Genomic DNA, 21,482 nt, shown 5'->3' with positions numbered 1-21,482 from the left:
GTTGCAATGAAAACACTGCATGCACACATGCAAGAGCGAACTATTTTTCTTACCCACGTGCCTGCTGTGTTTGAGTCTCGCTACCCATTAAGTCAGAGACCATTTCTTTTCCTAAAGGCATTTTTAGAATTTTCTTTCAACTTTTGTCTTAACTTTCCTTCTTTTCAAACTTGAACCCATATGTGTGGGTATACCTACTTTTGTGGAACGTTGTAACAAAAGGTGCTGTGAACAACAAGGAGAGTAAAATTTGTGTTTTGTATCAGTTTTCAGTCACGCATCTGCTCATCACAGAAACTTACAGAACTGTGGTTTTGAGATTGAACTATGAAAAGCCTGTCTTACTTGATGGTATGTCTGCTCTGTACACAATGTCCCATCTTACCTAATAATCCTGTTCGTAGCAAAGTGCTGTGGAGTATCTGATTCAGGAGTATCTGATTCAAGAGCACATGCTGATCACACGAGGCTTTGTTCTCTCTACTGCTATTTAAAGCTGTCCTTGTTCTACATGCTGAAATGCCTGCAAATGTTTAAAGGCAAACATGTAAGTATTTCCAGATCGCAAAGAACAGATGCAATTCAGACTTTATTTTTAATTAATGATGAATAAATAATATACTGACTAGTTTGCAACTTGAACTACATATGCTGGAGTAGCTGATAAGCAGTGTTGAGTGTCGCAGGTTGGGTGCACCGATTGTTAAATATAATTCAGGTGTTAATTCAGGTGTCGTTACTAATGCATTTAACAATCTCAGTAATTCAGAGGAAGAACTTTTTATTCAATTCAGTATTAATTTTTAAGGATACTTGTCTAATTCTTTCTTATTGTCCAGAGCAAGAGGAATATAAACGGGCCTTAGTCTGTGGGGTACTTCAGATATTATTTAAATCTTAGTGTTTAAAGTTACATGTGTACCTTGCTAATTTAGGTTCCTGAAGAGAATGCTGTGTGAAACTGGGTTGGCAGAAGTCAGTTGTGTTCCAGAACAGATTCACTGCAGTCTGCACAATACTGTAACATTTTCCTGCCCTGAGGCAGTCTGCTTTTTAATACAGAATCCGTTAGTCCCAATAAAAAAATACGTATTTGTAGATTTTTATTGCCACTTACTTGACTGAGTGCCAGCAGTAGTTGGTTCTGTCTTCCTAACTTAATGCCTATTACTGGGATAAAAACGTACCCACCTATCTTTCTTATCACTGCCTTCAGTCCTGCAAGCTGATCACGTGCATCTTAACGTGATCACATTTCAGGAGCAAAGTGTTCTGTACTTTTAAAATACATTTTTATTACCAACTGCTAGACAGTACACTTTTCTTTCAATGTAAGAACAAATGAATATGTGGGCTCCTTTTGTCAGTCTCTCTCTCTTACTTTGAAATGCAAATATCCCTTAAGCATAATACTATGGCTAAAGAAAAACCTTTCCAACAATCGTGTGTTTAAAACGTCACTTCAAAGAGAACATGGTGGATGATCCCACACCCTTAGACTGTCCAGCAGAATAGTCTATATTCTAGTATACAAAATTTATATAAAGCTATTTAAAGAATGTCATGAGGCAGACCGTTTCAAAGTTTCAGCCAGGAAAAGGAGTGAGAGGTACCACTAGAAATGAACTTGTGCAGATATCTTGTTGTGGTTTTTCTCTTTTAGAATTTTGTTAGATTTACCCAGGTATGCTAAGACAGAGGCCAAAGGGACAAGTTCATTTACATTTGAGACTGCTTTCAAGTCCGGTGAGAAGGCTTTTCTACCTAAACTGCTTATGGATGCCTCTGATGTAGGAAACATATTAAATGAACTGATTCTATATGTATAAACCTCAAAGTTAACATTGTATTTCCTTCTCCTTTAAACATGGTGCTACGTTTTGAATCTGCTCTGCATCACAGTGAGTTAATGTGGTATCGCACTGTATGTGACTGAACAGACCATTCTATTGTCAGCAGAAAGTGCATGTGCAAAAATAGTGGCAGGTTGTGCTTGTTTTTAAGATGTGGAGAACTAAGAAAAGGCAGTGACGTTCAAATCTGATGACTAAGGCATCTGGCAATCTTCACAGTGCTGTGCTATAAATCTTCAGTGGACAGCCCACGTTTTAAAATAAGCATCATGTGAATTCAGACTAGACTTTGCTATGGCCAGAATAGATGGTATGCCTTCTGAACTACAGGAGAGCAGAGTGCTCCTATGAGGGGATGTGGTGACAACTTTGTTTTGTGTTTTCAAAGTCTACGTTTTCAAAGAAATGAAAAATAAGTTTTATGGACAGAGACTTAACAGTGAGACGTAGTTTATACAGAATATAAATCTCAAATTTTTTTCAGACACTTAGATTCACATTCGGCAGAGAATTAGAATTAGGCATAGAAAGCATTTGTTTTATATTTACTAAACTGATTTCTGAGCTGTCTGCATGTACGATGCATTAGTTCAGGTTATCAAGTACATATTAGGTGCTTCTGTATTTTCTTAAAGTTCAAATTTGAACAATAAGCACCATGTGTGTTTATCTTGCCTCTTCTTTGAGACATGGAGAGTTTGTAACGCTGTGAAGTCTTTCAAGTTTGAGATTTTGGTTTTAAAATAAAGCATGCCACAATTATTCAGAAAGTTTTCTCAGTTCACATTCTTTACAACAAGAAATTTGATTATCAATTTCTGACCTTTCAAAAAATACTATCAGAAAATATTCAGTTACGAAATTTGTGGAAGGCTTGTTTAGCAAATCTAAGTTTTGAAAGAATAATTCCATTTACCAGCAATTCAGAACATCAGACCCATGTTAATGTAGCTGTGTCTGATAGACAGGAAATAAACCATACTAACATTCTTGTCTTAGGTACACTTGATGTTTACTTAGACTGCAATGATTACTTTTGGACAGGCATTTTGTGCTGTGTTTTCCTTTGCTAGATGAGAACGTTCAAGGCACTTGATTTTACTGTTTTAGAATGTACAAGCGGCAGCCAACTTGCTCTGTTTTATACATCAGTAAGCATGTGATGGTCAGCAGATAACAGAACTTCATGGACAAAGTCAATATCACAAAGATCTGAAAATAACCAAATTATTTCAAACATTCTGGAAATTGCTTTAATTTCTTTCTGAAGTATGTGGAAAATCTCTTAAAGATTACAAGGTTGTTTTAGGCAAGTTTCATCTTTTTCCAGACAGTTGTCTGCTTGAAAACTACTGAGGCATTTGTTAAGAAGGCTATGATCAGACGACTAGTTAGCTTGACCAAAGATTGCCTTTAAGGTCTGTGTAGATCTATGAGTATGAGGAGAAAAGTGAAATTGTGAATGCCCAGTAGTCAATGCTGTCCCATGTCCAAGCTGTTCCCTTCCATTGAACCACTGCTCTGGTGGCTGAGCTCCTTGTCAAGCACTGGCAGGCAGAAGTTGTATGCTCACCACAGAGCCTGCTGGAGGTGGAGACACAAATCAGCAGTCAAAGTGGGCGGCCATCAGCACTGGAGTGTGATATTTTTTACTTTTTTCTTTTAAATGCATCTCTGATTAGCTCTTGCTTAGCGTGCTTGGGTCTGCATCAAAGCAATCCTGACAAAAAATGGCAAGAAATGTTTTGCTGATGCATGCTGACATACTGGTAGGGTACAGGAGTTGGTTTGATATTTTCAGAAAACCTTGATCTAACATATAGAGTTATAGAACCATTAAGTTTGGAAAAGACCACTGCGAACATCCAGTCCAACCATCAACCCTGCCTCACCATGCCCACTCGCTATGTCTCTCACTGCCATATCTCCAAATCTCTTGAACACCTCCAGGGGTGGTGACTGCACCTGGGCAGGTGTTTTAGGCAATAGCAGCTTTGTTTATATCCAGTAAAGTGAAATGCCCCCAGCTATAAGCACCATCTCATGCAGATATCTGTGTTACTGGTGAACGTAAATGAGGAACCTAATGATACCTGTTCAGTCAAGAGTGGTCTGTGGTCACCCTACTCTGTCCGTGGCCAAACTTTAACAACTGCTGTATGACAGTCATCAGAAAGTTCCATCGGAAGGTAAAGATTACTTCTTGCCATGTTTTTAAAATGAGTAGAAAAATCCACTGCCTTCTAGGTGCTGCATCCTGGAAGACTTCATGTAATACATTAGTAACTATTTGGTAGGACTGATGACTTTTTAAAGAATATTCAGTCAACACTGTCAGCGTTATGACTATTTATAAATGTAAATAAAGCTGCCTCTGATGCTTCAGCAACAGTGCTGACAAAACACTGCTGCATGTGATCCAGCTAAGACAGCAACACATTCTTTTGAAATTGAATTGTGTGTAATTCATGTTGCTGTGCTTTCTCAGCTTGATTATTGTAACTATTGTAATTTCTTTGCTTAGGCGTGAAGCCACGCACCCAAGGGATCTGACTTTTGCAAAACACAGTGGCTGTCTGGGGTAGCCTGGCAGAGCAGAGGGAATGTGTTACTTTTGGTGTACCCTGACTTTTCATAGGTGAATTTCTCTGCAGAGTTTTCTCCTTTCCAGCGTCTATCCCGGGAGCTGGCTGTAATTATTTCACAGAAGGGGTTTTTCTTCCCCATCCTGCTTTCCCACCCATCGTGTTCTGCTGAAGCGAGTGGCTGAGGGACAATAGGAAGCCATGGCTTTACTGGTAGCATTCAGAACTAGGTTCCTTAACTCTCGGTGAATTCTTTGTCAGCAGATAAGTGCTTTCCTTTTTTAGCTGCTGCATGCAAACTCACACCACTTTTCACTTGGGGTAATAGAGAAGATAACATGTATACACTTTTCAGAATTGAAAATGTTATCTGTAGGTGAATTCTTCTCAAATGAATGCTAAATAGCTGATTTCTGTGCAATTCCATCTCTAAGGTCAAATGCTATTTTGAGAGTTGAGGAATTTAATTTTTTGGTCTGTCGTGGCTTGGGAACCTACCAGAGACCAAACAAAGAAGAATCCCAGAGTAGTATGTTATAGGTATGAGGTGGTTGGATTTTTTGTGTGTTTTTTATTCTTGTTTGTTTGTTTTGTGATGGTGGCTTTTTGGTTTGAGTTTTTTTGTTTTTTTTTTTTTAAATAATTAATTTTTTAAACACTATTATTTATTGTTATCATTACCTTTGTCTGCATAATCTTATAAAGCTGGGGTTAATTTCATAAGTTTTTGCCATACTCTGTGTTCTTAGAGTTTTGGAATCCCCTTAATCTAACTTTAGAGGCAGTTAGGTATTTTAAAGCACTACAGCTTAGAGTCTTTATGGCAATTACTGTCGTCAGTAACACATCTGAAATTCCATTTCATCCTCTTTACAAATATAAATGAACCCTAAATAACTCCCTAGCTTCTCAAATAAGTGAAGCATATTTGAAGCTCACAGAGTTGCTGGTATTCCTTTCTTTCAGCTACTAGTCTACGTAAGAACTTGGGATGACTGTACCAGCAGATGCAGCCACGTGTGGGTGGGTTCCTCTTGCAGCTGTTCATTCCAGGATTCTCATTGTGCTGCTGTCTCTTTTTTCATGTTCTTGTGTCTAAGAGTGTTCTCCTGGTGCTTGTTTGGTATGTACTCCAGCTGCAATTGAATTTTCACACCACTGTTTTCACAATGGTGTGTTTTCTGTGCAGTGTGGGTTTCACTGAGCACCTGCAAGGCTAAGGTATCTTACAGTATTGGAGCTATGGTAGCCATCAGTAGCTGACCAGGACTGTTTGTTTTGGTTAAACGTGTATTTATATGGGCATATCACTTGTCCAAGTATCAGAATTATTTGCAAACTTTTAGGAATAAATATTTTGTCAGAGCCTGCAAATTTTGTGCCTTTTTGTTACAAAGATTTTTTGTATGTGTGTGGGATGGAAAATTATCCATATTCAGCAAACATTTAAAAAGATTTTGGCTAGGTAAAAGTTTTAAACCCATATCAGGAAAATTGGAATTATGACTCCTTCAGCAAACGTAAATTATTTACATTCTGATTTTAAATAAAAAAGCCAAACAGCCTAATGTTACCACAGTGAGTTATACAGCCTTAGTTAAAAAAGTTAATTAGAAATGTTCACTAGAGTAAAAATTTTAGAGTAATTCTTATTTTTTTTCTTTCCCTCATCCTGTTTCCCCACTACTGCATCCTTCTGGTTAGGGTAACGAATCAGCTTGGAGTTAGATATGTTTTTGGTCATCTTCTTAGACTGACCCAAAACATATTTGATCAGGAATCAAATCCCTCACTGACATAGGCTATTTTCTTCCATTCTTCTAACCTGATGTGCATTACATTTCTGGCCACTGTACCATATAAAGTTGGTATGAAACTTAACTGTAGCTGGGACTTGGATCTTGGATCTTCCCTATGCGGGTGGCAGAGACTTCATGGGATTGAGACTGGATTGACACACGAGACTGCCTGACAACTGCTCTTTGTGTACATAACAGCCTGGGTCCTTATCTTAACATCTTGATTAAAGCCATCAGTAACATCATTAACAGTATCACACGTGCATTACTCTCATAAGAGTTTGTAATTTATGTTGCTACTTATGAATAGAGCTGTTTACTTCTCATGAAGTAAGTGTTGCATGTTGCTTATAGACTGGAAATGTCAGGAGAACAGTATTTCTTTGGATTGCACTTGAACCAGGTGTTAGAGAGCTTTTCTAGTTCTGAGATGTATAAACTCTTGTTTTAATTGCAAATTTATTATGGAGAACATCTTAGCCAAAATGAGAGGCTCAGTGGAAAAATCCATGGCCAGGCTGTACAGCCCTGTGTTTAAAAGTATTGTTGCAATTTCAGTAACTGCTAATGTGAAAGAGAAGTATTAGAAAAGCATTTAATATTATCAGAGGGATATTAATGCAAGTTATGGGTAGAAATGAGGAGGAAACATCATTTTACCCATCTGCTCTCACCAGACAGCAGGCAAATGCTTTACAGACCACAGTTTGGTTTTCTGTTCCAGCTTTTCAGATTCCAGCATACAACTGACTCTCAATCAACTCAGATGCTGCTGTACTTTTCCTCTTTGTTTTGAGAGATTGGAAGAGGGACTAAACTGTTAAGAAGGATTTGAGAATCAAAGATATTCAAATGAAAGTTAGTGAAGTTGTGATTACAAGTCGGAGTCTGCCTAACTCAGTGTAGTGCAGCAGCATCTAGTGAAGTCTTTGCCCAGACTTTTACCAATTTTTTGCCTTGGTGAATAGTCTCAAAGATAGATATTTACTGTTATGTACACTTTTTGACCTGTCATTCCAAGTCCATAGCAAATGAAACCATAACAACCACTGAAATAATAGTTAAGATACGTGAATTGTAGCACTTCAATTGATGAGTAAACCATTGCAGTAAGTTGGCATGAGGCCACTTGTGATGTAATAGCATTTTTTATAAAGTATTGCCATAGCAACAGATCTGGATGACATTGGGTAGCTGGTTGCTGTTGACTGCTGGAAATAAAACAGACTTTTAGCAGCACATGTGTAATGTCTGAAGGTAAAGTAACCCAAAATAAATGCCTGTGCTCTACTGAGAATGCAGCACGGGGCACATCAAGCCAAAGTCTGACTTACTGGCTCATGAATTTAATCCTTCAGTGAAAGTGTTTCTATATAGAAAACAAAGCCATGTATGCTAGCAAGATGTGCTGCAGTTGACATCTGGGAATAAAATAAAGGAAAACTGAGAGAAACTGTATTGCAGGTCATTTTAAGCATAAAACATCAGTTATTTTCAAGGCAAGAGTTCTAATGCTGTAGGAAGTGCAGCTGAATATGATGTTGCAGTGGAAAAGAGGAAAAAGGGGATACAGTGAAGATTGAAAACTTCTGTGGCTCTGCTGGAAGGCCATCAAGTAGAAAATGGCATGAGAACTGGACAGTGAAACAAAATTTAAGTGAGGCTGAAGCCTGTTTTTTTATTAATAGCTTTTTTGTTTTAAATAGTACTTCCTGATACTAAAACACTGAGCCTTTGTTACACGATGCAGCCAAGTGAAGGATCCAGATCAATATAGCAAAGTAGAATACTTAGGTAGAAAGATCTTTGGAGGTTTATCAAAGAAAAAAACGAAACCCTCTGGAAAATTTTTTATCTCTTCCTTTTTGTGCAGATGATGTTTCTAAGTCCCCTTTAAAGACAGAAAAAAGCGCACTCATACATGTATATTAGCAGGTCAAAGAAGTGTGTATTCTCATAGTTATACGATGTTGTGCTTTCCAAAAGAAGTACTACATGAAAACATATATAAAATATACTTAAAAGGCTTGAAGCTATTAAGCTATCAGAGAACTCTATTTATCTTTTCTTCTTTTTGAATTTCTTTTAAAGATAAAAATACAGACATTACTGTAAAGGATAACACGGATGATTTTTGCCTTCGAGATACATTAAGCATTGCATCGACGGACTCTTTTGTTTCCACAGCTGAGGTAAGACTCTTGAAGATAGATTCTTGAAAGATTAATGGATTTATTTGAATAGTGAAAAGAGTTTTGTTTTTTCTTTTTTTTTTTTTTTTCCAAATTACTGCAAGAAAAGGATTTTTCTCTTATGGAGAAAGAAAAAACAAGCAAACAATCCTTATCTTGCTTACTTGTAACCAGATTCCTATTAGCTGGACTAATGAAATTGGAATCAGTCTGCTTATTATCTGTTTTTTGGTGGCTTTTTTTTGAGGGGGGGGGGGAAGAGGAGGGGAGGAGGAAGAAAGAAGATGGTTATCTGGCAGTATGTTTTATAAGTCCTTCTAAAAAGTAGTTGCTATTAAAAGTATCTCAGATTTTTGTGATTAGATAGGCATAACCAATTGGAGGCTATCCTCTTTCCATGAATTGTGTTTTTCTATTTTCTTCTACTTTCTTAGATAATATGATTAGGTATGAAGCTGTCTTTGCCTTCTTTGGAGTCTTTTTTTTTTTTTTTCTTCTTATAAGAAATTATTGGTGATTGGTAGGTATTGTTTCAGTATGCTGTATTCTTCATCTGATTTCCCCTCGTCTTCTCAGATAAGTCTGCAAAGGATGCATAAAGAAATAATCTTTGGATAAGATGATATTGCCTGTTAGCTCCAATATGCTACAGCTCCCTTGAAATATTTGGAAGAATTTAATGTATGGTGTTGAATGAGGAACATCTCACTTTATAGTCTCTCATGAGCTGAAGTGATTTTGAATAGCACTCTTCTCCAAATTACAGAGAAAGCAATTGGTCTCTGGGTATATTTGCACTAAACATTACTATCATATATGCACTATAAATAAGCTACTGAACTCAGTTGGAAAAAGACAGAAAATTGCATACACATGCTTTGCCATTATTTTTGCAGGTATGCAAAGATCAGAACAATCCACTGTACTCATTTATGTTGCTTTACTTAACAGTAAAAAAAATAGGATGCATCACTTTCAGGGAATGATCATCCAGAAGCTGAATTGTGTCAATATTTGCTAAAGAAACAATTGAGTTAAAATTTGCAACAGCCTTACACCTTTCTCTTGTCTTCACTTATCCTGAAAATAGTCTCCACAATTTGATACCTCAAAGCCTCTTCCATCAACTCTTTGTTATCAGAAGAAAGTTATGACCAGGTTCCTTCCTTTTCAGCTGTTCTAGCCTTTACAAATAGAACATGCTCTTTGATGTCCTTTGTCAGATTTTACTGAAGGATTTTAAAAGATTTTCAGCTGCTAGGAGGAATTCTGAAGATTAGCAAAACCATGAATGATACTGTTCAAATTGGAACACCACCAAACTCCTGGATTAAATATGGGTTTCTGAGCTTGAGCTATAGAGCTGGTTGGCTCTGTAGTAGTAGCATACTGGGGCATTGTTGCATAGTAAAACAAAGTTGTAAATCAGCGCCAGCTATCTTCTCTCAGGAATATTTACCTCAATGTAAAATTTTGCTCATCCTGTGCAAGAAAATGTTTAAAATTAGCACTGAAAATAACTGCTGCAATCACAAGGGATAACTACTGCTTCTCAGAGTATTTCAGCTAGTGATAGAGAACAGTGATCACTTAGAAGTAACTGGATTAGAACTGATACACCAGATTTTTTATTCTAGAGATGATGGTGTCACACAGATTCATCTTGCTTATCAACTTCCCGCATATTGTTCTTGCAGATGCAAAGAAGCGGAATGTTTCAGGTTAAGGGGCTGAGTTTCTTTCAGCTTTCAGTGTTTCTTTGGCAAATGGACATTTGTTCTTTCATCCTATGCTCCATGATTGCAGTTCCAATTTTAGCAACCATCCCAAACTGCTTTTGCCAATAGAAATGTTTATCTGAAGTTCATAGACAGTAATAAGTGCATGTATATTTTTGCCCTACTGGAATCATTAGTAATTTCACCTTCTGGAAAATTAAACAGTAGTAGATTTTGTTCTGGTCACATCATGCCACAGGCTGTATTGACAGTTACTCATTTTCTTTCTGCATTGCATCCTGTCCAAAGTAGCAGTACTAAGTATTTTCTGTTTCTCTAATTTTAAAGACTGGAAGCTGTTTCCATGTTTTTGTGCTGGCACAAGTCAAATGTAGTTCACTGCCCTCAGTAGGAATACAAGCAAAGACATGGGGAATCCTAAACCAAGCCACAGGTAGATATGATGCAAATTGGTATGTATACTGCTTAGGAGGTTACAGGTATTGTGCTGCATCGTATTAGGACAAAACACAGGAGGATAGTTTTCAGTAAAAGAAATGTACAAAACTGGAACAGTTGGCAAGGATTAAATCACAACCCCTTTTGATGAGCACTTTAGGAGCAGTAGGGTATGCTAGAATTTCATCTTGGCTATGACCGATACTCAAGAGGATCCTGAGGATCATGGCCTTGATGATTGCAGGTGTCCAGATTGGCATAATATATAGGTGCAAAAATCCTCATAAAGGTGCCATTCCCAATCCCAGCCAGACTTCTGTTCCAAAACACAGATAGGCCTCTCAGAAGCACTGCAGAAGGAACAGTAGGCATAACTATTTGCCTTAAGTTATTGGTACTGTTTACTTACTGTGATAAATAATGGTGTTTTCATCCTTATTTGAGACTGCTCTCAGCTTGCATTTATGAGAGTTAGGATGCTTTTCATATTCTTGTGTTCTCACCTACTGTGTGATCAAAATAGCTGCCTCTTTTGGCAAGTATACAACAGTGTGTGTGCCAGAAAAAGGTCTCCACCTTTTCTGGCTTCTTTTCCATTTTTCTTCTTTTCCTGTCTCCCTGACAGTGAATTTCATTGCTGCCTCTGTGTTGTTGGTACACTTGTGTTTATGATGTCTTACTTCCTTATGTTGATTGCAACTGAATTTGTAGTTCTGTTAGAAAATAAACTTTGCTTTGTGGAAATGTTATCTCAGCCCAGAGCTTAGGAAATTTTTAAGACTTGTGAGAAAATCCTTAGCTGTCCTTTCCTGTCTGCTCCCCACATAATTATTTTACGAAGATTGTCTTCTTTGCTTCAAATCTGTTAAAAACAAAGTAGTGCAGGAAGCAACAGGCTTTGATAACAGGGAAAGAATACCAGTTTCTATAGGTCTGAACCTATTTATAAATGGCACAGCAGCCTTCAGAATGTCTAAGACAGAATTTTAGATCCAGAACATGCTCCAGAAGTGCTCTGACACTGAAAAGTAGTGTTGCCTTTTTCCTGCTTTCCCAACAGAAGTTTTATTTCTTTCCCAAAATAGAGAATTCCGGAGGGAATGGTGTTAGCAAATAATAACAATGTATATTCTATAGCATTTATTAATGAGTTTTCTTTTCCTTTTCCATTACAAAGATTCAAGATGTGCCTTCCTGTTTTCTGACTGACTTTCAGAGTTGTGCCTATTCTTGCTAATCTGATCTTCTCAGGATTCATCATTCTCATCCTGGTCACTCCTCATATGTTCATTTAGTCCACCCGATGTCATATGGATTACTGCTTTATCTCAGAACATGTCTTGCAGTCTAGCACGCTCTCCATGAAAAACCATGAGGAGCTGTTTAACAACTTCATAAAACACGTGGAGAAAGGGAGGGAAGAATTAATATATAAAAGAAAAATCTTTTTAAAGATGCAGATAGCCAGAGAAATAATTCATTCATCTTTTTAATACAGGATAAGCATCATTTCTCAGAATGCAAGGAAAGCTGACTGCACCAGTAAAGTGACCTCTTTATTACAGGAAGCAAGCAAGAATTCCTAAAAGGGCCAGCACTGCGTATTTTTGGTACTTTCACGTAGGTGGTCATTTTGGTAGTCAAAAAGATTTTTCTGCACAGCTGAGAATTTTTTCTATTTGTTAAGAAACAACTTGTGGTTGGCAAACAAAAGCACTGAGTCTGTTTGTATTTCTTAACTGCTCTGGTCCGAGTTTAAAAGCTATTGCAGGTTCCGGGGTTTGATATTTTACATTTGTTTCATCAACTCATCACTAATACGTACAGCCTTAAAGCCAAACTGTCTGTAGAAAACAGGTTTGTGTCTGAGCACCATACAACATACATTGAGCAACGTACATTGTGAACTCCAGAAGCTGTTGTGCAGCACAGAGCATCGAGACACAAGCTATCGTTGTGGGCTTTAGAGTTTTGAAGACATATTGACGAGGGAAACAAGAACAGCTGTGGGAGAAAGTTATCACTTCCACTTTCCTGAAGATATTCATAATGTAATTATTCTGTATTTTCAGTGTCTTTACAACTTTCTTAGTTTGCTTTCTTTGAACCGCATGGAGACTCATCAGATCTAACTAGTGAAAATCAGAGCAGGTGCAAGTTTATGAATTAAACTTTTACAAATCAAAACCTGAAGCTGTAGATTTCAGATTTTAAAAGGCACGAAATTACAGCCCTATTAATAGCACGGTGCCCCACTTTGGTTTACTAGCTCAGTGTTGCCCCCTCTTTTCTTATGTTATTTTTTTTTTTAAAGCAGCTACAGAAAAGGATACAACTTTATTAGAAGATCAGGAAAACTTTGGCAAGTCCTTTAATGAATGTTACTTTTTTTTTCCCCCCAGCTTACGGAGCATAGAGAAGTTCGTAATACCTATGGGCTAGATTCCCTTTGCCATTGCCCACTGTATGAAGAAGCAATGCACTTAGCAGAAGAAGGCAAAGTTTATTCACGAGTATTAAGGTATTAATGTATTGATTTGTCTACTTAACAATCTGCAAGAAAAGAAAACAATAAAATTAAATATTCTGTGCAGAATACAGGATTCTCATACAGGGCATTTTTGTAGTTGAATTTTCTTGTGCTTCTTTATTTGATGTTTTTGATTATTATTATTATTTTATTTTTTTTAATTTTTCTTAGGACTGAAATGTTTGAATGTCTTGGGGACAGCGACTTCCTTGCTAAGCTTCATTGTATTCGACAAGCTTTCCAGGTAAGCAGAAAGCAAAGTCATCTGCCTTCTTAAACCTAAGACACATGACATTGAAGTGCCACTATCTGTGCAGTACTCATGCAAATGTTTTAATAACATATCCCATAATTAAGCATATTCTTAATTATTGCTATAATTTCTACATTTCTGTAATTCTAAAATGGGGCATCCCAATCTTATGTTGAACAAAATTTGGAATATTTGCACCAAAGACTTCTTGGGAACTTGCCTACTATACCAGTGGTTGTAATGAAGAAAACTTTATTAAATTTGATCGAAATAATTAAAGATCACTTGCTATAATCTGTGAATGAATATGTCCATGTTTTCTAAAACCTTTTCTAGATAATTCTTTCAGAAACAGCAAACAGAATTTTTCTTGCTGAAAGTGGAAGAAAAATTTTATCTGCCCTAATTGTGAGAGCACGAAAGGTAAAAGCCTTTTTTTTGACTGATGTTTCACTGCTAAAGTAACTTCTACCATAATTCATTTTATAATGTAAATAAACCATCTCTTGTGTTAGGTTTGCTTGACATTCTTTGCTTTTACTTTGCAGAATCCAAAGAAATTTGAAGATGTCTTTGATGAAATGATATATTTCTTGGAACAAACGGATCACTGGGATAATACTGAAATGGAACTTGCTGCTAGAGGAGTGAGTGTGACTTTCTCAAGTGTTTTTACCCTCAATTATGCCAACTGTAGCAGCCAAAAATAATTCTTTTCAGTTCAGAATTGTGGGAAAGTCAACTCTGTCATGCCTAACAATCCTGACTTAGAGAAATGGCATCCACCAGTGTACTTTAGTACCAGAAAGCATTTACATTTTGTTCTGCTTCTCTTTACATCTGTGTGTTAAAACAGTTAGAATATGATGCATGTTGAATTCCACTGCTGAAAGTGAAACTAAGTTACTTAGACCATGTTCTGGTTTAATATAGGTAAAAAACTTGAATTTTTATGATGTTGTTCTGGACTTCATATTGATGGATTCATTTGAAGATTTAGAAAATCCACCAATATCTATACAGAATGTAGTAAACAACCGCTGGCTGAATTCCTCTTTTAAAGAAACAGTAAGTATTTGTTATTTTCATAATCCTGGTATTGTTGTGGTGTATCAGTATAAGTAGATGCTATGATGAATATAACATCGGTGTGAGCATTCTGATATAAAATTCTGTATATCCTGAAATTATTCTTCTGGTGATCTGTGCTTTATGTTATTAGAGTGGATTCTCAAGAATGAGAATAAATCCATCAGCTCCATAATAAAGACTATGTATATCATCTTGATAAAAGCATTTAATTTTGAAATAAAGAATCTATGTGCTCCTTCAGTGTAAAGACTAATTCAGCTTCCACTACAATTATATGTACTGAATATATACCTGAAGTATCTTCAGCAGAAAAAAAAAATTGTTTTATCACTCTTTTTTTTTTTGTAATCACAGTTTAAGAGCTACCACTCTGCCAAAAATATATAAGATGGTTGAGTATATTGGGGAAAATACTTTAGCCTGACCTGCAAAAATATGTTTGCTCTAAGTAAAATTTTACAAGGGAATTTTCTGTTAGCCCCATCTTAGATATTAGATCCAGATTTTGGTACATAAACCAGAGTGCTAGCAGTAAGGCATGAACTGCTCCAGGTACAAGTAAATGAACACAATGCCATCCCACACACACACATATTGTAAGTATGCAATAACAGCATTTTGAGAATAGTGAATTATCTTCAAGTACGCATGGAGAATCAGATGGGGATAGAATTCTGTTAGAAGCTATGAGGGGGGAAAAAGAGGAGTTCTGATATGGGTATATTGTATTATACACAGCCATATTTGGACAAAACTACTTCGCTGAATCCAAAGCTATTGCAGGAATGTTTTTGCTAAAAGTAAAAAGGACATTACGATGTGTTCACATGCTATTTAGTATCTAAAATAACTACTGATGTCTGAGCACACTTTCTGGTATATAATGGACTGACCCTCAGTTAAACTGAGTAGATGTTGCTAACTGTTTGACTGTAAAAAAAAACAAACCAAAAAACAGTCAGGGGTGCCAAATCACATTTTAATTAATCTAAGGAAAGTGTAACAAAGAAAGATTTCAAAATATGAACAAATATGAACACTTTGTAAAATCAGTTGTTGGCATCAGCTGATATTTTATACTTGAAAATTTTGTGTTATCACAAGATTGAAACTAGAAGGACATTTAGAAATATAACATCTGCACATCAGTGCTTTTTAGATGAAAATTTTTATAATTGTTGTTTTATAATGTTTTATAATGGTAATGGACACTTTAAATTTTTTTAATTTTTTTTTATTATTATTATATTTTTTTTTTTTTACATCTAGGCTGTGGCTTCGAGCTGTTGGTCAGTACTGAAGCAGAAAAGACAGCAAATGAAGGTAAGTTGCTTTGCAAATTATATGTACCAAAGCTACTCCAAAGAACACGAAGTTCTGCCTTGTTTTGGAAAAAATAATTACAGATCAACCCTTACTCCTGTAGACATATTAGTTTCAACAAGTCTGTCGTTTGAAGAAGTTTAGCTTGTGGGGTTTTGATACGAGTTTTTTTAGCAAAAAGTCTGACCTGAAAAATTCTCAAACCAGTTTAGGCCAAAAAATAGTTGAGAGTAGAATCTGTGATTTCTGGGTCCACACGTGTGTTTCAGATTTTTGCAGACCAAGGTCACTGATTAGGGACATTCTCAACCCTGTGTCCCTGCACCGTCTCCAAAGCTAACTGTAAGTCAGTCCCATTTCTTTACTTACCTGAAGTTGCCCTCAAGGACTGCCGGATCTGTGCTGCAGCCTCCCTCAGTGCCCTTTGGCATTCTGGCTTTCATGGAAGAAACTGCAGATTGTGAAGCAGTACTCCTCTGTGACAGCAGCTCCACTTTTTGTTTGCTTTTAGGGGTTTTTATGAGACCTGAAGGCAAATGCCTCCATCTCTAATATTCTGTTCATAAGCGAAGTTGAGCTTTTCTGCTGGACAGCCATAGCCATTGGAAGTGATTTTGCATACTGCAGCTGAGGAAGCCCAACTTTAGTGATTCCAAACTGCGTGCCTGAACAAAAAGGATGGAAAAGAAAATCAGGAAACAATTAAACTGTTGTATTTGAGCGTCTGTAGAGGAAGAGCCTAATATTAGCAAAGCTTTTAACATTGTGGAGAAGGGGATAACTGGGTATTTAGATCTGTACTTGATTCCTACTTTCCAATAGCAGAAGTTAACTTTTAGAATGGAATTGTAAGGAGGCGTTTTAATTTCTAGACGGCTTCAAATGCAATTTCTTACTTTTTACAAGATTCAGCCAGGATCTCAAACAGGAGTAACTGAATAAAGTTATCTGATCTGTCAGGTGGGAGAATCGGAGTAGGTTGGTCGTGAACTTATTTACCTTATTCCTAATAATGCAAAGTACCAGAGGAGTTTAAAACAAACAAGCTTACAAAGAAAACCAGCACCACTTTTCTAAAACAAGAGTTGCTTGGTAGAGTTACCAGGTTGCCACAACTCTGCAGTGGTGGGATTTTTAGGCTTTTTTAAACACAGTTTTATGTAATAAGGCTTTATTTTAAATGTACTGTGTAACTCTCCAATTTTTACATCCCCAGGTACCTGATGGATTTTTTGCTCATTTCTATGCTATATGTGAACATATCAGCCCTGTTTTGGCATGGGGTTTTTTGGGTCCTAGAAATTCCCTTTATGACTTATGCTGCTTCTTCAAGGTTTGTCCCTTCTTCTTCATTACCACTTATCTTAATTAAAAAAAAAAAAAATCCTGTGGAAGAAAAGAAATGAGGATCTTGCTTACAGGCACACATTTGTATTTTCCTAAAATTAAAGCAAACAGTAAAAATGATGGAAATATTTACTATCATATTGACTAAGCTTTTTAGGCTTAGAACTGTTCTATGAAGTATATTTTAGTGCACTTATATCTCTGCACTGGAAGAATACATAAATGGATGGTTTTGTGAAATGTGAGCAAGAAATAGGTAACATTGCATGCTTTTTCCTTTTTCTTCTTGTAAATAAACACACATTTTTCCTTCTCCCCCCTCCCCCCCCCACTAGGATCAAGTGCTTTTCTTCCTCAAAGACATCTTTGACTTTGAGAAGGTACGATACTCAACTATGGAGAGTTTGGCTGAAGACCTCATGCAATTATTAATCCGACGCACTGAACTTTTGATGGCCTATCTTGGAGCAGATTCATTGAAACATGCCAGTGCTTGTGTAAGTGGTCATGGGCATGTGATGACCAGTGGGCTCTTAGAAGCAAAGGCTCAGTAAGCTTAAAACCCATGAGATATGAGATGGAGTGCACTTTGACATGCTCCTTCCCACCTTTCTTTCCCACCCCAAAGCTTTCACTGCTGTTAATGAGCAAACATCTGACAATGTACCATGTTGTTAAGTAAGGAAAAGGACTCAGGGAGGATACACATCTACAAAAAGAACTGGTGAGCATACTGTTGTATATATCTAAATTAAATGTGCAGCTCAGCTGACATCATGTTTATATTTAATGTATCCCAAAGCTTTTTTTCTGTAATATTTTGGTAAAGTTTATTTATGAAATACTGTACTTTTGCCACAGATAATTTGTAAGTGGAGCTGATGGATGTGTCTCATGTAAAGGCTTACAGTACAAAATGTTCACTACAGAGTCTCAAAGTCATGATGTGTCTAGGCCAAGGAGGTGTTTCAGTGGGGGTATATACAGTTATACAGTCTCTGGTTCATGTGACACATGCAATAAAGGAATCACAGTCACAAAACTGAACATGTTGCCACTGCCCTGAAGTTACATTTGTGTGGATGTAAGCAGTCGTTTTGTACTACAGTATAAGAGTGATGCAGGCACTATTTGGGCAGTAATGACTTCCAGTATGCATTTTTTTGCTTTATTTTTTGCACAAAATCTAATAATCATGAAGGTGTTTGAATGAGACCACTTTTTATATCCAAACAGCTGTGCTAGTTTCACCAATATTTTTTTTTCTTTTTTAAAACTGCAAAGACTTTAAATGGTGGTGATGGATACAATTCTTAGTTCTTATGTAGCATTTCAAAATACGTTTTTAAATCATGATAATTTTTTAATCGTGAAACAGAATCGAGGGCAGTGTTTTGTAATTAAAAGCATTTACGTCTTCCTGCCTTCCTTGTAAGGAGGTCAATTATCTATTTGGGAGGAAATGTGGTGATTTTTGGCCATAAAGGTTAACATGCAAAAGTGTGGTGGCTCAGGATATGGAAACCTTAACATTGGTTAGGAGGCAATACAGTAATGAGGCATGAGAAAACTTGCAGCAACATTTTGACTGTGTTAAAGCTAATAATGATCTATAGTCTTGAATTCCTTTGAACTGAAACAGTGTTTTCTAGTTAGCTTTTAAACTACGTTGATGTATTCTTGGCCACACAAAGCCAGCCTACAAGAATTCAGCCTGTGTTAAGTAAGTAATGAGACTAATTATAGACTAATTCTAAACATTCAGATATTCAGGAGCATGTTGTTGTGATGTAACATATTGAAGCAAACTTTGATTAGAAACATTTCAACTGCTGTTGCACAAATAACCCAAACTGATGGTACTTGAAGATGAGGGCCAGTGTCTTTCCATAGGTTTTACTGAAGCCAACTTTTTGTCGTGTTCATTTGATAAAGATGATGAAAAAGTATCATATGACTTGTGTGAAATGCCAACTGATTATATTAAAAAAACAAAAAACAAAAAATACAAAAAAAAACCCAAAACTATAATTCTATGTGTAATAAAATAAAAGTTCCAAATGCTGCTGTTGCACTGTTTCCACCATTCAGGTTGCTGAACTTGGCACTCTGCTGTACTTCTCTTTCTCAGTTGATAATATCTGCAATACCAGAACGTGAAGTTTGTGTCACCCTTCTCATTTATCTTAAGCATACTTATCTCCTCTCATTGTAGTGCTCAAAAATTCCTGTCTGATGACAGCTTTCTGCAGTCTGTCAGTGGGATTATATTGAACTATAAGGTGTCAAACTGGATTCAGAATCAGTAAGAGAGTAAATGGCATATTTCACACCAAATATACCACTTGGGCACTTGGTGTGTCACAGGAAGCTTAGTTTGTCTGGTCCAATAAAATGTTGAGAAAATGATACCTTAGCATTCATCACAGAAAAGCAGAAATACACATTTTTACAAAAGTAAATTCCTGAGTGAGCAATTCTTGTATTTATAAAATACTCCAGAAGAGAGTACGACCCAAATGTTATTCAACAGCGCTGATATGAGGCTGTTTCCAAAGGATTTAATTCTGTGGTCTTCTGTCAGAAATGAAAGAATTTAAAACAAAAACCAATATGCTATGCCAAAATATTTAGAAAGTGGTTAAGTACCTGATATTTTTGGTTCAACAAATGTATCCCTTTAGGTCAGGAATGCTTCCATGACATCACAGAGCTCTCAGAAGTCTGTAGAATCAGGTCAGAAATGAGGCTGATGCTTCCCATCCGGAATAGGAGTTACAGCATCTGGTTGCAGAGAGGTATCAACAATAGATGTTTCTTTTAGACTTTGGCTTCTATTTATGTGAACTTTCTGGAAAAAAAAAAGAAGAGAGAAAAGAAAAGAAAATGAAATTAAGGAAGAAAGAAATAGGTAAGGAGAGAGAGAAGAAGGGAGGAAGGGGGAAAAAAGGGGAGCAGAGAAATGTGCATATGCAGATACCTTCAGGACCTTTTGGACCTCAAAAGCATTTGCATATTCTGCCCTTCCTAGCTCCAAAAGCAGAGCTGTGAATTGAAGTGGGAGGGAGCTGCCTTCTTGCCGAGGTTTATACAACTGAGCTCGAGGGGACATAAGGAGTATCTGTTGATAACTGCCACACAACTGAAGAATTCCAAGTCTGCCACCTTTGAAAACTCAAATGCCAGAGCTGCACCAAAGCAGTGATGGTATGATGTGGCTTTACTGAATTCATAACTAAGAAGTAAGAATTTAGTTCATAACCTCTTTTCAAATAGTTCTGAATGCTACTTTCTGTGCTAATAAGAGCAAGCTAAATTTAAAAGCTGTCCTGTTCTGTCGTAACTGAAGCTAAGATCAGAAATGTTGAATGTGTAAGGACCATAGAAGAATCGAGTATTTACATCATTTGCAATTTTGTTGTTATAATCATCTCACTTCACATGCATTCTTAATGGTTATTATACTTGTCTTTTGTAGTCTTTAGTTTCTGTCAAGCTAAATGTGTCAAATCAAGTGCTGGAGTGAGCATATCCGTGAGCTTCCCATTGCCAAAATGAACTGCGGTTGTGTTACTAAATAAAATAATGCTGTGACATTACTTGTTTGGATAACTGTCCAAAACTTGAGTTTGCACAATCCTTGACATCTAATGTAAAAATATTTAATATGAAGCAGTTTTAATACCAGTTAGCCATCTGAATTGAAATTTAAATTTGCTTCTTAGAATCCAACAAAAATATGACAATATTGAACATATGAGAAAAAGGAATGGAATGGGATCAGCTGTCCAGTTTAAATTGATTTTGTAGACCTGTTTCATTCTGCTTCTATGGTGCAAAGGAGTGATCAATTTTCAACACATTGGCCAGCAATCCACCCGAAGCTGAAGAGTGGAATTTTTAGCCCTTGAAGTCAAACAGGTGACTCAGGCGGACGTCTTAACAAAGGAAGAGAACCCTGCCCCAAGGATGGTTGCCGTGCTGCCTACACAGCAGGTATCAGAGGTGTGACAAAGGCAGTGGCTGGTCTGCTGCTGAGATCTCTGCCCTAATCAGTGTCGTTTAATCGCATTCTTCTATTTCTGTCAGGTTGTTATCTCTTTTCGTGGTTTTAGGAGCTGTTTTTTGTTTTGTTCTCAGGTTTATTTCCAAATAGTCCCACTACATGAGCTAAGGCTTCCCTGGAGGGCAGGTAATGAAACATAGAACTTAAGGAAGGCGTCCAATCCTTGCTGATGCACAACAGCAGTGCAGATATGTTTTGATACGAGCAAATTTGGGTGTATGTCTGCTGAAGGCTGCTAACTGAATGCCTGCCTATTAGCATGTGT

At 36.8% G+C, this 21,482-nt stretch overlaps 1 protein-coding gene and 1 long non-coding RNA gene across 5 annotated transcripts in view; one reads left to right on the top strand and one right to left on the bottom strand.

Moving 5' to 3' along the window:
• The window catches only part of LOC122181159, a 32,973-nt gene extending 12,902 nt beyond the window's left edge, over positions 1-20,071 (bottom strand). For 2 of the 3 annotated variants that reach the window (XR_006179370.1, XR_006179369.1), the window contains exons 1-3: positions 19,801-20,071; positions 16,174-16,469; positions 386-523 (exon numbers count right to left, since the gene is read on the bottom strand). This is a non-coding gene — a long non-coding RNA (uncharacterized LOC122181159). Of the gene's footprint in view, positions 1-385; positions 524-1,117; positions 1,168-16,173; positions 16,470-19,800 lie in introns of those variants that run through there. The other variant, XR_006179371.1, reaches the window with a different exon arrangement.
• The window catches only part of MIGA1 (mitoguardin 1), a 36,476-nt gene extending 15,733 nt beyond the window's left edge, over positions 1-20,743 (top strand). Inside the window, exons 8-17 of one of the 2 annotated variants that reach the window (XM_042873489.1) lie at positions 8,329-8,429; positions 13,009-13,127; positions 13,308-13,380; positions 13,726-13,812; positions 13,938-14,036; positions 14,323-14,457; positions 15,751-15,804; positions 17,021-17,137; positions 17,487-17,648; positions 17,780-20,743. In XM_042873489.1, coding sequence (XP_042729423.1) covers positions 8,329-8,429; positions 13,009-13,127; positions 13,308-13,380; positions 13,726-13,812; positions 13,938-14,036; positions 14,323-14,457; positions 15,751-15,804; positions 17,021-17,137; positions 17,487-17,648; positions 17,780-17,833 — 1,001 coding nt within the window. In that variant the 3' untranslated portion in view covers positions 17,834-20,743. Of the gene's footprint in view, positions 1-8,328; positions 8,430-13,008; positions 13,128-13,307; positions 13,381-13,725; positions 13,813-13,937; positions 14,037-14,322; positions 14,458-15,750; positions 15,805-17,020; positions 17,138-17,486 lie in introns of both variants that reach the window. The other variant, XM_042873488.1, reaches the window with a different exon arrangement.
• The last annotated feature ends 739 nt before the right edge of the window (positions 20,744-21,482 follow it).

Source organism: Lagopus leucura, unplaced genomic scaffold (genome assembly GCF_019238085.1).
Source record: "Lagopus leucura isolate 7727_CA_CO unplaced genomic scaffold, USGS_WTPT01 Super-Scaffold_100009, whole genome shotgun sequence".
Taxonomy (NCBI): Eukaryota; Metazoa; Chordata; class Aves; order Galliformes; family Phasianidae; genus Lagopus; species Lagopus leucura.
This window is presented reverse-complemented; position numbering and strand designations above follow the sequence as displayed.